Below are 13,986 nucleotides of genomic sequence, written 5' to 3'. Positions count from 1 at the left end.
GATGTTCAAGAAGTGGCAGCTCGCAAGAGGGACTATCAAGCAGCATTCACAAAATTTTTCATCTAGACGGCAATCAGTGTTTCGGAGAAATCCAAATATTTTTCACCGAAACAGTCCCATGGTTACTCCAAGTAAGACTCTTCACCAGCTTCAGCAATTAAGTCGTCGAATAATTGTTGTAAATCCTCAAGAACCTGTATCTCCTCTAAAGAACTATGAACTTCCTACTTACGAGCCACTAAGACCCAGTGCAGAACCTCAACTGCAACCTCTAGTTATTCTATATAACGGCTATCTTGCTGACACCCCCGAGGTGGAGGCTGCACGTAAGGAACACCTAGCAGCTGTGGAGAGAGCGAGATCTGCCGCGAGAGCTACCTCTCATCGTCCTGTCCAGAGACGATACTTTCCTGTCTTCTCATACAGAACAGATTCTCAAACTTATTACTAACTGTAAAAAATAAAAATATAGTAAACCATTCAAAGAGTACATTTTCATTTTTAAGGTATCTACAGTCCGTATTATAAGATTTTACATTTTTCCTACTAATGTTATACAGTTGGGTCTTATAAGAGTCATGACTATGGGTGATTGTAAAATATCGTTGTAATGCAAATTTAATGTCAAACAACAAATATGTTTAAACACAAAAAGCTAGTAACACTCTTTTCTCTTACAACGTGAGCGGACTAAGCACAATGTGTGTGGTTATAACCATGATCATTGATCATGAAACAAAAATACACATTCGGTTTCAATCCAAACCACTCTGGCTATAGGTAAAAACGATAGAAATAGTTTTAACAGGAAATTTTATAAACAAAATAGGTACGATCTCTGACTATCCTTCCTCTAAACATCCTAACAGTACATTTTTAATTTTACAGAGTTCCATCTTATTACCCCTTAGCTATTTATATAAACAACAATGGTAAGTAGTTTATTATTAGTCTCTGAAATTAGGGAATTACCTTATAATTCATTATTCATTCGAGGTAACATATGTGAACAAAGGCCGCTTTAAAAAGGCAATTCTTTCCTCTTAAGGCGTATTTTGGAAGTTTGATCATAAATACAGCTTTCAGGAAAATTGTTCCCTCATGATATATTAATCTAACAATAGTATATTTCACTACTAGTCACGAAAGTTACCCATTTCGGGCGAGATAGTGTTTTACATGCTAGTGCAACGTAGGAAACAATATCGAGCCCCGAAATGGGACTTTCGTAACGAGTATTGATTGAACGATACTTTTCATCACGATGAAAATTACTACTTCATTAAACTTAAAAAGATTATCCAATATTTCGTCACATCTAATCTTGTTTCTAGACTAAATTTGATATGAATGCAAGTTGTAAACTCTGTTAATAAAAATTGTATTTAAATTAATCAATTTTCTGCTATGTATTTTTAATTAATACACAATGATGCTCGCTCGTTTTGTGTTAACCAGGAACTTAACTTTGTTGATGTCAGGCAAAGTATTGTTTGTGTAGCGAAAGTAATCTTTATGTCAGGAAAAGTCAGCTGATCACCATTTGTTTGTGGTGTATGGAAGTTGACGATTTTCGAAGATCTCAGGTGTATGGAAATGGGTTTATTGAAAACAGAGTGATGAAAAAAACTTTTTGCATCTACAGCTAATTCTTACTTAGAAAAGCCAGCTGTAGCTACCATAAACAGAAAATCAACGACGTCTTCCTTAAAATGCTGATGTTGTAATGAGCCTAGCTAGATTCGTAATCCATGTTCATTATTGGAACAATAAAAATAAATAGGCCTATTTAAAACAGAATATGTATCACAGCGTTAGCATATGTTAAGTAAAGATTCTTTTATAGCGTAACCGGCTCCATACAAAATAGTTTAACAATAATTCTAAACTATTGGTTAGTTAGGCTATCGTTCATTTCGATTCTCCTTACCATTTCCACCATCAAAGCTAGGAACATACAAAACAGTAGATGGATTGTTATAAACATATGTGACAATTTGTTTGTTTACCTTTTCCTTGTTATTTTGTTCAACCAACATAGTTACTTGGCAATCCATACGGCCAATGTTAAAAGTTTTAATTCTAAAATGAGTTGTGTAGCGAAATACAAATTTTCCTGAGGTTTTGGCTGCCGTAAATCACGTTGTTAGGCCCATAAGTCCCTAATTCCAAAATTCTATCAAAATCCTCCCACTGGATTTCAATATGTACAGTATATTACAGACAGATGGACGGACAGACAGACGGACAGCCAGACAAACAGACGTCTAGGATTAAAGTATAGGATATAATTGTTTATTACATTGGATACATACTATAACTAATTACTCTAATAATAATTATACTAAATACTATAACTCCATGGCCAATGAAACCTTAATAGGGCTTTGGCCTCGCCCATAATTAACAACATATCTCCATTTTCTTCTATCACCTGCCTCTTATAATGAAGATCCCAGTTTTGGAGACTTAATTCATTATTTGGACTTTCCACTTCATTCTTGGCCTTCCAAGTTGTCGTCTACCTTGTTGTATTCCTTTGAATATACTTTTAAAAGTTGGTGTGTCTTCTCTCCTCCATGCCAATTTTATATTTTACTTTTGAAAAGATCACTTATATCTGGCTGTTAATACATATCTCTTAGCCCTTAGTTTTTTTGTACCCTTTAGCCTTTAACCTCCCTTATCTTGAACTGGTCCTCTATTCTATAATATTTTTCTCTGCACTCTATTCATATTAAAAGGTATTTCAGGTTTCTTGGTCAGTGCCCACGATTCTAAATACCCCAATGCTACCTACTTGGATAGTTATGGTACAGTATAAATTGATTTTTGTTTCTACTGTCAGTAATTTGGACTTAAACAGTTTTCTAAAGACAAATATTGTATACCTATCTTCTGTATCAGTTGGGCATGCCGACGGACAGACGTTCGAACATAAATATAAGAACTATCAACACTCAAACCACTTATAACTTTAAACAAGTGATAGTTTGTTGAAAAGATATTTCCCTAATATGATTTCAAATTTAAAAACCATAAACTTAAATTTACAAAGATTATATTTACGACTAATTTTGATTATCCGTAAATGTTTAGGATATAAAGTTCAAAATTGCACATTTCCTGAAAATACAAATACTTTACAAAAATGTAAAAAAAACTACATTTAGTAACACCATTACAAACATGTACTACCAAATACGAACATTTGTAAACTACTTGTAACGTAAACATTTCAGTGACAGTTTGGAACCAGCTGTTAGTTAAACAAAGTTACACTGAAAAAAAACTTTAAATAATACCGACTGCTGCTACACTTTTTAAAAATTAAAACTTAATTTCTCTGACTCCAGATTAAAATTATGGCTTCAACATTCCCTTCCTTTCAAAATTATATTTCTATACAAAACAATACGAAAAGAAAAAAAAATAAATAAGAAAATAATGAAAATCCGTCAAGTAGTTGATTTAGAATCTTGGAATAAAAACCCTCTCCCACATTTTTATGTAAGATATCATGGGGTAACAGACATGTGGCTTGCATTATGCGTACATCCCTAGCTCTCATCCGTGCGGATCTGATCGGATGGTATATGTGGCTACTTGGTAGAGGTGTATAGTCAATGATATTATAAAATTGCATACTTTAAAACAAAAAAAAATATTGTTTTGTTTATATTTGCAAAAGTGAATAACTGTGGTCGCAATGTTGCTTGGCACAGCAAAGGATTGTAAGCAACGTGGCCGTATAGTTGTAGAGACATATAATGAGGATGTTCTAAGACTCTGTCCTCTTTCACCTTAGGCAGGCTTTGACAGGGACTCGCTGTATTACGAAATAACGACCTGTTGAAGCTAGTGATGAGAGCATAATGCTGTTTGGATTATTTTCATTTGTATGTCTGTTCAGCAAGGACATACATAGTTGCTTTAGTTAAATAACAACATACATAGGGCTGTTTAAATTGTTGTGACTCTGTAGGTGTTGTTTGAACAGGAAACCCCAACTTTTAAAATAGTTATAAAATTCAGAGAGATAATTATTTTATTTATTACTTTTTAGTTAATAATGGTAGTCGTAATGGCCGTAATGTCTGGCCTTATGCAGGGCCTCCAGATGATGGTGCTTGGCCACAGCGACCTCGTGAGTGTCTGCCAGGTATCCGGACTTGAGCACCACGGGCTTGGCGAGGGGTCCGTAGTAAGGTGCCACATGATAGGAGTGTCCATGGTCGGCACCGTAGTCTGAGGCGTATCTGCCACTGTAGTGGTCACCGTAGCCTCCGTGAGCCTTGGCCTTGGCTACGGCGGCGAAATGCTCAGCCTTAGCAGCGGCCACCTCGTGAGTGTCTGCGATGTGTCCGTCATGCAGGACGTGTGGGATGGCGGTGGGACCGTGGTACCTGATGTCTCCATGATGGCCGTCATAAGAGCCACTGTATTCTTGGCCATGACCGTATCCGTAGTTGTCTCCGTAGCTTCCACCGTATCCGTAATGTCCTCCGTAGTGCGATTGCTTGACTAGAGCTGCGAGATGGGCATTCTTAGCTGCTGCTACCTCATGGGTGTCTGCCAGGTAGCCGTTGTGGAGGACGACAGGCTTGGCTATGGGTCCATTGTAGTGATAACTGCTATATACACTACTTGTGTGAACGGTAGCGATCAAAAGGATGGCCTGGAATAATAAACGAGTTTAGGAAACAACACTAACAGTTAATTATTATAAATCCATTTGTACAGTTTCTAGCCAATCAAAAACTTAAAAATTAATAGAATGTAAAAAGTATAACAAGATTTATTATTTGTTATCCTAGTATAATCATGGATACATGTGGATAATATGATATGATAATACATGATCATAATATTATGTGGATAATATAGTGTCATTGTGATAATATGTCTTAGTTAATATTTGTTTATTTAAAATTTAAATATGGTTGTTATGATTCTATGAAAGAAGAAAGATATCTTAGGGATGTAAGTTTGATCACGATATATAAAATAGGGGCAAGACTAGAATTTAAACTTTTTGTCTCAAACTAAAACGAAAAATATTATCACGATTACATACTGAGTTAAATTGAAACTATTAAATAGGTAGCATGAACGCGATACAACGATAATTAAAATCATAATATTCGTGTTCGTTTAGGGAGAAAACTAAGCTTAAATATTATTGTGTTATATATAACTACTTTAAATATGTTTGACTAGCGTGGCATTAATGACTAGATATTTCTTATAACTGTATTAAAATAAAAATTGAAGAGAGTTCCGGGACACCCTGTATATAAAACTTAGATTTGTACTACTGCAGTTAACACCCAGTGGTGGTAGTATTTACAGAGTTGATTTATACTGTTGCAACAATGAAGCTATTTATTGATAAAACAATATAGATATTGAAGAGTTTTGTTGAAATACATAAATAGACTGTTATTTTGCAATGAAAAACGTCATATAAAAATACTAATCTAACTCGTACAACTAACCTTGGTGAACATGATGCTAGGATGGACCTAGAGCTCGGAGGGTGTCTGACAGGTACAGGACGATGCCAGGGTATAAGTACACATAGAGTCGATGGCTCAACATCCTGGGTAGATAAGCATCCCTGATATCATTGCTGATAACTGTGGTATCTGGTCCACTATTGCTTGCGTAAGCTCATCGTGCGTGGCCAGAGCACTTCTTTGTGGTCAATCTCGATTTAATTAAAAGCACCATTCTTACTAACTAACAGACAAAATATCACTTATACATACAACAGTACACACACAAGAGTTTATATATTATACATATGGTGTTTCTATATTTTTAAATCAAATATTTTTTTAAGTTTTTTATTAATTTTTACGGCTTGTGATGTTTTTTATTATACTAATATTCCTCGGACTTCTCTAGTTTGTTTTACAAAGTGATAGTTAGAAATCTTTATGGATCCAAAACTTCCACTTATATCTGATGTAAAATGCAAAAGTTCGTTTTCATTGTTGCATGGAAGAGCCTTACAAATTATGAAGAATTGAGTCTATGTTTATGTTACAACGGCCATTTATCTCTGTCATACGATAATATGTGTTAAAATGTAGCATACATATAACTAACCTACTACAACTGACTTAGCTCTGGATGTTCATACGTCCTTAAATATTACACAATTAGAGGTTTAGTGAAATGCTTAAAAGGAATATGGATATTTTTTTACACAATGTTAACTATCTAATATGAAAAATATATTGCCGTTTTTTATGTTTACACTTTAATTTATTTCTGAGAGTAGATTCATCAGTGGAATTCATTAGTTTTGAGTAAAAATAACATTTTCTGATGCCTAGCACAAAACTGTACGATTCGTCTAGGCAATTAATTTATCAATTTAAAGTCAATTATTTGGTATATGAAACCCGATGTCAAATATAGACCAATAAACGATGACATGAGATTAACTACTATTATAGATTCAAGTCTTATACAATGGCTCAGCTTTCAAAACTGACATTACTCTAATGATACTATTTTAATGCAGAATACTTATGTTAGTAAATTTTTATTGTATCAGTAATGCGAGTTTATGTCTTCATGCCTAAAATGCTTTCCAATGACTTCAGACGACAGCGTCCGTGCCGTGTACAAAATGTCGTGCAAATAGCACAAACGTGAGCATGATAACATGTCATATTTTTTATTACAGATTTTAGACTTTATTTTATAATATAATACAAATTGTACATATTTAGGCCTATGTTTTTTTAACGTCTCCTACAAAGTAAACACCACGAGCAATGCTCGGTCTCCTGAAACTCAATCTCTAAAAACCGCATCAGATGTACTTTTGTAGTGGTTTGACTTTTCATTAAGGTAATGCTTAAATACACTGGAGGAAGATAGACCTGTTAAATAATTTCTTACTGTACGGCAGCGTCAAGACATAAAATTAGTAGTTCATGAATTTTTACTGAAAATACTGTATATGTATATATATTTATTAAAGTTATTTTCACGTACAAAAATGCATTTAAAAATCCTGTATTACGTTTTTAAACCTCGTTTGATTAATTTTGATCTACTGTTACGAGGAATCTCGGATCTCTCTACAATTAAGGAATTATATCGTTATTTTATTCGTGAATGTTTTATTGTCAATGTTCCTCTCTAATTTTTGCATACAAATCCATGAAAACTGTTGAGTTATTCGAGGTCAATATTTAAGTTTTTAGTTAAGTGTGTAATTAATAGAGACTAGATACAAATTTAGTCGTTATTGTTACTATTTCAAAAACAATTTATAAAATTTACCTAATATTTTAAAATACCAGTTTAAAGATCTATACTTTACTTTCCATTTGAAATATTGGGATTTAAATTTTTTGACTGAATGTGAAGGGAAAGTAACATAGTTTTAAAATAGTTGTGGCAGTTTTCATTGGTTTCTGCAGTGAAATGTAGTGCAAACCAGCAAACTATTCCCACTTCAAACCATAATTTGTCCCCCCTCAATGCTGCATTGTAAACTACTTGCAATTTATGTTTCTTTTCACAAGCTGTGATTGTTCTTGTTGTGCACCAAACAGCTGATCGCAAGAACAGCTGATTACCTGTTAGCCACCAGCTGTTAATTGGCTGCGCGCCTGGCAATTGTTTCCTTTTCCGGTGAAGCGCACCGTCCCGGCTCTGTTGACCTACTCTTGTTTCGTCAATCCGCCGGTTGCCCTTGTTTTCAAGAGGGATTGTAATTGTAATCGTACAAATAGTTTTTCCGTATTTTACACGAATCCTAGAATTTACGATATCGCACGATTACTAGAAAAATACCGGTATGGATCATAAACATAAACAAATGACGTTTTTGGCCCGAAAATAAACATGATTTAACATTGCTTAAAGGGAACTGCCAAAACGTATGTTCAATGCTATTAGTATAGGATTCGGTCCAACAACGTCATTTGTTTATGTTTATGATCCATACCGGTATTTTTCTAGTATTCGTGCGATATCGTATTTGATTATTTACCCCCAAATAGGAGCGCCTGTTCCAGGGGTCGGGGACAATTACGCTTCCAAAAGTTTAAATAGGAAACAGCTTTAAAAATATTTTGGGTTATCTTAAAAAGTTAAAAAACTAAAATATCTTTCCAAAATTCTTGCTTGAAAACAATGCTTTTCATAATTATGTTAAAAATACCATCCATGCAGGATTATTTCTACCTGAATTGCAAAATTTTTCCAAGATTGAGAAATTGTCGATTAGTTTAGGTTCAAGGCCGGCTTCAACCAGAACTGTGGGTTCACCAGATTAGATTAGCAACCAAACACAGGGAAAACACCGAAACAAATTATATGTATTAAATCTCCACATCTTTATTTACTTATGAAACTTATAGATGAAAGTTATAGATGTTGATATTTCTGAGCAAACCTGATCAGTTAAATCCACAAACATGTTTTTATTCATTTCTTTAAACCATGAAACGTTATCTTTCCGCTCAACTGGCTTTCACTGCTATGAAAGCAATCCTAGTTTACATTTTCTCAGGGGAGGGGGGCAGGCAGGGCAACTCTTTTAAGTACAAATAAAAAGCCACGTTGTTATTTTAAAATTCCCCATTTAACCTGCACAGCAGCAAACCAATTGAATCTAATATACTAGTTGTATTTTTTATACGTCCAATAAAGAGTAAAAGGAATGATTGATCTTAAATCCACGCAAAGAGTCAAGTAAATCATTTTGCCTCAATGAAAATTTATATCAAAGAATTAAATGGTGATATGCATAATAACCAAGTTTTTGTTTTATCAAATGTTAAATACTACGATGGTACAAGGAAATAAACAAAGTCAGATAGAGTCTAAAAACAAAAATGTTCGTACAATCGATTTATTCTCCACAAGAATAACATGAGAGACGTTATGTTTACAGCTAGGGATTTATACTTAATACAATAAGGGCTTGTAATTAACGAAATGTTGTAATTATCAAGATAGTACTGCGGATAGTAGTAGTACTCACTAGTGCGGACGTTAATCCACACCAGGGAGTATCGCATCAACAGTATAACTACTACTCTAAACAAACAATAATCTTGAAAAGGTAAATGGGTTGATTTTTCATTCTGCCTCAGAAACAAGTCTGGACCCAATGCAATTTACAATTAGCGCATGGGTCCCCTCATTTATATTTAATTTCACACTTAATAGAATAAAATTTTACTGACCCATCGAATCATACGCTGCAACAAAGTATTCAAATAATCTATAATATTATAAAATTGAGGTGGTGTCTGTCTGTTTGTCTGTGCAGCTGACACCACTAAAATACTAAACCGATACAGCCAAAATTAAGCACAAAGATTGTCAACATATGTAGGAATGTCATAGGCCTCAGACAGCTGATCCAAACATATATAATATTAAACAAATATAAAATCAAATAAAGTATTTTACACAACTATTTGGTAGGTTTATTTATCCAAAAATCTTAGTCATTGATTATTTGTCCTCAAACTGTGTCATTGATTATGGAAATAAACAAGATTTGATGACCATTGCTGTATCAATCCTGGCTCTGCTTTTGAATTAAAGTATCTAAGGTATGAAAAAATTGTATTGATATATTTTCATGTAAACAGTAGAACATTACATGAACGTTATACGTTTTTTTTATAAATTTGGTGGCTGTTTTTAAATTTGAACTACCTTTTAGTGTTTTGATTAGGCGGTATAGTACATTTTCCCGTTGCGAAGCATGGCTATAGTAGCAAGTAACTAATAAAATCATAGTAAAACACAATAAATTAATCTCGTATTTTGCTAACTCAGGAGGTCATAAAGTGAAAAATAATTCATTAACTGTAAATACCTCTAAAAAATCTTCACCTACACAACAACACTAGGTACCCTAGAAGTCCAATCTTCTAGAGCCAATACTACCAAGAAAATTAGCCCAGTCAGTTGTAAAGGGATCCGCCCAGAAATGTAATCATTGGAAAATGCAAGTTTCTCCAGTGAGGAACTAGAGCTCAATGCCAATCTCGGGTTGGGAGAGCAGAAGAACCAGTGAACAATGAATCATAAATCCAGTGGTTGGTGGTTTGTTTGTATAAATGTTGACTAGGACTGTAGGACACCAGTCACCGAGCTCGTGTCAAGATGGTCGGAGGGTTTGGGGGTTGTGTTGTGGTTTTGGTTGTCACCACTTTTACATCAGTGATCGCTGAAGAGGTTTTTGATAGTATTTCTAATTCAACGAATTCGACTCTAGATGTAGAATCAAAGCAGGTACATCCACGCAAATTGTATTTTTTTTGTATGTTATATTAATTAAGTATCTAATACTTATTTTAATGAAAATTTAATATGTTTACATTTTTGGTTATTTAATATATTTATCAAATAAGTTTTTAATAATTTTTGTAAATATTGACACACTGTTATTTAAAGAGCCTTAAATATAAAAAGATTATATTATAATTACAGTACTTCATAACTTAGGGTGTAATGTCATCTCTTCATAAGGCAGTGTCTGTTATTAAAATTAATGAAACGTACAACGATTATGATGCTCATGCATATTTTCAACAACTAAGAACTTTTTGAAGTTTGTGTCAAATATTTTAAATTAACTTATAGTATAAAACATGGAATTGTTGGCAATAATATTGTTCCGACGCAGGTCTACTAATTTCTCACAAAATTATTAAAACACCAACTCTTGTTATTTATTAACATTTTTCAGCAGCCCAACGACACCGTGGACATACGACACATGTTGTGGAGGAAGTGCGCGCTACAGTTGAGCCCCGTCTGTCTCAAGCTGACCCTGGTGCTGCTGGTAGACCGGCTATCACATGACACCTACCAGCCACTCTCTGGAGTCACCCTCTCCAGCAACCAGTCCAGCGCCTCCGTGGAGTCTCCAGCAGCCTCTAGCAGAGGTGATATGACCTTGGCAGACCGCCTGGACGAGCATCTCCGTCACCGCGTCGTCTCGTACATGCGATCACTCACACTCACTGTCAAACCATTCGACCTTCCTCTGGTCAACGGCACGAGCCTCTTTCTTGCAGTCAATGATAGTTCCACAGGTACAATATATTATGTAATTGCACATTTAAATAATTTTCAAAGTCAATTTAAAAAAAAAAAAAAACTCTCAAAATGAATAAAACGGGTGAAACTTTCACAGACCATTTGAAAAATGTTCTTATAAATAGTATTTATTATGCTTAATATAACCTTTTTACTAACTAGCTTTACAAACTGGCGAACATATTGTTCATGTTTATTGCTTTTGTAAATGTTATGTTTAATCACAAATTTATTTAATCATAATTTTTGTATCCCGTTTAAGTTTTGTAATTGTTCAATATATTTTTTCATGAATCACAAACCGCTCCGTTTGTCATATACCACTTTTTAACCAAATTAAAGTATTAATGAATTTCCAAGATAAACCAAACAATTTACAGAGTATAACATTTAAAATAATACACGTATTTTTATACAGAATGTCTCCTTCGTTTGTTATAAAATAAGCTTGGTAGTCTGAATCCAGCTTTTTAAGTTCTGTACCACAATATTAACTGTTAACATGATCTTTGCTTTCTAAACCTCTGTATTGACAATTGGTACAAAAAATGTCATGTAAACTAACCCGTCACCATAAGCATTCCCTTATGAAAAAGTTTATATATGGCCATATAAAATTTTTTTTATCCGGTTATATTTGGTTTTGGACCAAATACAACCAGATATGATCATATATGGAATCCCCCAGATATGATCATATATGGAATCCTCCATATATGATCATATATGGAATCCTCCATATATGGAATTTTTTAATAAAAAATATATAAATAAATAAAAAAATAACAATTAAACATATTTTTACCTTAAATGGTATAAACTATAAATTAAAACTATAATAAAAATTTTAAATTCAAAAATTTCAAAACAAAATTATTACGCATCTGACTGGGAATTGAACCCGGGACTCCGGCGTGAGAGTCTGCCCCCTTAGCCACTACACCACGTCTGCTTCATATCATGTGGATGATCAAAACCCATTACGAATAAGAGAAGCTGTATTTGGTCTCGTAAAACAAGATTTTTCTTAGACATTTTATGTCATTTGAAGAATGTTATTATTAATATAGCCTAACTACGTGACATTGATATTTGCGGCTGTTTAATAGCAAAGGTACAATTAATTAATTATTAATATAATATTCTCCTTATTTAGGCCTACTACACTTACAATTTTAAAATTATACGTCAGTTTTAAGATTTTGTTGCGTTATAATAAAATTGTAAAATAGATGTATGTACAGGATTTTGTCATCAGGGTTCAAATCTGGATATTTTATTTCTTTACTAATAATTACTTTAAAGGAGAATTGCCTATATTATCTGCCCCCTTACTGTACCACATATCAACTCAATCAGTTAAGTAGTTTGTGCTTGGAGAGCAACAAGAAAATACACAAACTGATAAACTTTAGATTTTTAATATTATAAGAAGTGTTTGGGAGTTTGAGAGTTACATAATCCTAAAGTGGCAACAATCCCTTATAATAATTCCAGTTATTGTCAAAAACTCATTTATAGATGAGCATAAATGGAAAATTATTATTCCATATATGAGTAATTTAATTTCATACCTGGGAGTCATATATGACCATATATAGACCATAATTCCATATATGGAGGATATTTATGGCCATATATGGGCAATATTTTCATATATAAAAAACATGTATGGCCATATATGAACAATAATTTCATATGTAGAAAACATGTATGGCCATATATGGGCAATTATTTCATATATAGAAAACATGTATGGCCATATATGAACAATTATTTCATATATAGAAAACATGTATGGCCATATAAGAACAATTATTTCATATATCGAAAACATGTATGGCCATATATGAACAATAATTCCATATATATACTACATATATGGCCATATATGGACACCACCATATATGGATACAACCACATCTGGCCATATATGCTTCCATATATGCTCATCAAAACCCATATATGGCTTTATAAAACCATATATGGAATTTTGATATGGCCATATATGGCCAGAAATTACTTTTTTATAGGGGTTCAAACTAACTGTATAAGTCATATTATATGAATTGATGTCCTATATGTTTATACCGCAACGTTGTGTTTGCAGGACGCAAGAAGGACAGTGTAGGAGCAGGCGCTGTGGCACTGATGATGGGCGGTGCCATGATGACGATGATGATGGCTGGGTTGGCAGCACTGGCAGGCAAGGCGATGATGACGTCTATGATGGCACTCATGTTGGCAGCCCTGAGCTCCATGAAGGGTGGGGGTGGTGGAGGCGGCAAGTCCACTACATACGAGATCATCGCACAGCCTCATCACTCTGACCACGGCTGGAGAAGAAGTGTAGACACGGTTCTACCCTTGAGAAGCTCCAGTCACTCTCCTGTACCCTAGACTGCATATAGCTCTGTGGTATATCCTGTTAATTTATGGCTCTCTGGCCATTACTTCTGTGAAGATATGGCTCTCTGGCCATTACTTCTGTGAAGATATGGCTCTCTGGCCATTACTTCTGTGACGATATGGCTCTCTGACTATTCCGTCGATTAATTTATGTTTCTTTTGACTATTCCCCCTGTTACGTTATGTCTCTCTGTCTATTATCTCTGTTAGTTCATGTATCTTTGACTAATCAATCCCAGAAGTTAGTTAATAATAACTATTTTAATAATTTAGATAAGGTGTGTCTTTATAGCAATCCCCCCTATCATCTTTTGTTAATGTTCTCCTTATAAAATTAAGTCATGATATGCTAAAAAAAAAGCGTTTTTAGGATGCATGTGAGTAGAGTGTGTCTCGGGAAGTATGGGAAATGGTGTATTTTAAGGACAACGCGAACAATACCTAGATTGACGTGGTTGGACACTTCAAGTCAATACAGTACTT

At 34.0% G+C, this 13,986-nt stretch overlaps 2 protein-coding genes across 2 annotated transcripts; one reads left to right on the top strand and one right to left on the bottom strand.

Annotated features, from left to right (window-relative positions):
• Positions 1–3,853: 3,853 nt before the first annotated feature.
• Positions 3,854–5,546, bottom strand: LOC128983423 (histidine-rich glycoprotein-like). Its single transcript, XM_054402706.1, has 2 exons — positions 5,499–5,546; positions 3,854–4,678 (listed from the first exon to the last, which is right to left on the bottom strand). Exons 1-2 carry the CDS (start codon positions 5,508–5,510, stop codon positions 4,067–4,069), a joined length of 624 nt encoding a protein of 207 aa, XP_054258681.1. The 5' UTR covers positions 5,511–5,546; the 3' UTR covers positions 3,854–4,066.
• A 4,609-nt stretch (positions 5,547–10,155) lies between these two features.
• Positions 10,156–13,494, top strand: LOC128994585 (uncharacterized). The gene is made up of 3 exons (XM_054419244.1): positions 10,156–10,284; positions 10,742–11,090; positions 13,205–13,494. The coding sequence occupies exons 1-3, from the start codon at positions 10,156–10,158 to the stop codon at positions 13,492–13,494; spliced, it is 768 nt and encodes a 255-aa protein (XP_054275219.1).
• The last annotated feature ends 492 nt before the right edge of the window (positions 13,495–13,986 follow it).

Source organism: Macrosteles quadrilineatus, unplaced genomic scaffold (assembly GCF_028750875.1).
Source record: "Macrosteles quadrilineatus isolate MER2022 unplaced genomic scaffold, UCM_ALF_1.0 Scaffold_1__1_contigs__length_201487025, whole genome shotgun sequence".
NCBI classification, from domain to species: Eukaryota; Metazoa; Arthropoda; class Insecta; order Hemiptera; family Cicadellidae; genus Macrosteles; species Macrosteles quadrilineatus.
The sequence above is the reverse complement of the archived record's forward strand: the minus strand, read 5'-3'. Positions and strand labels throughout refer to the sequence as shown.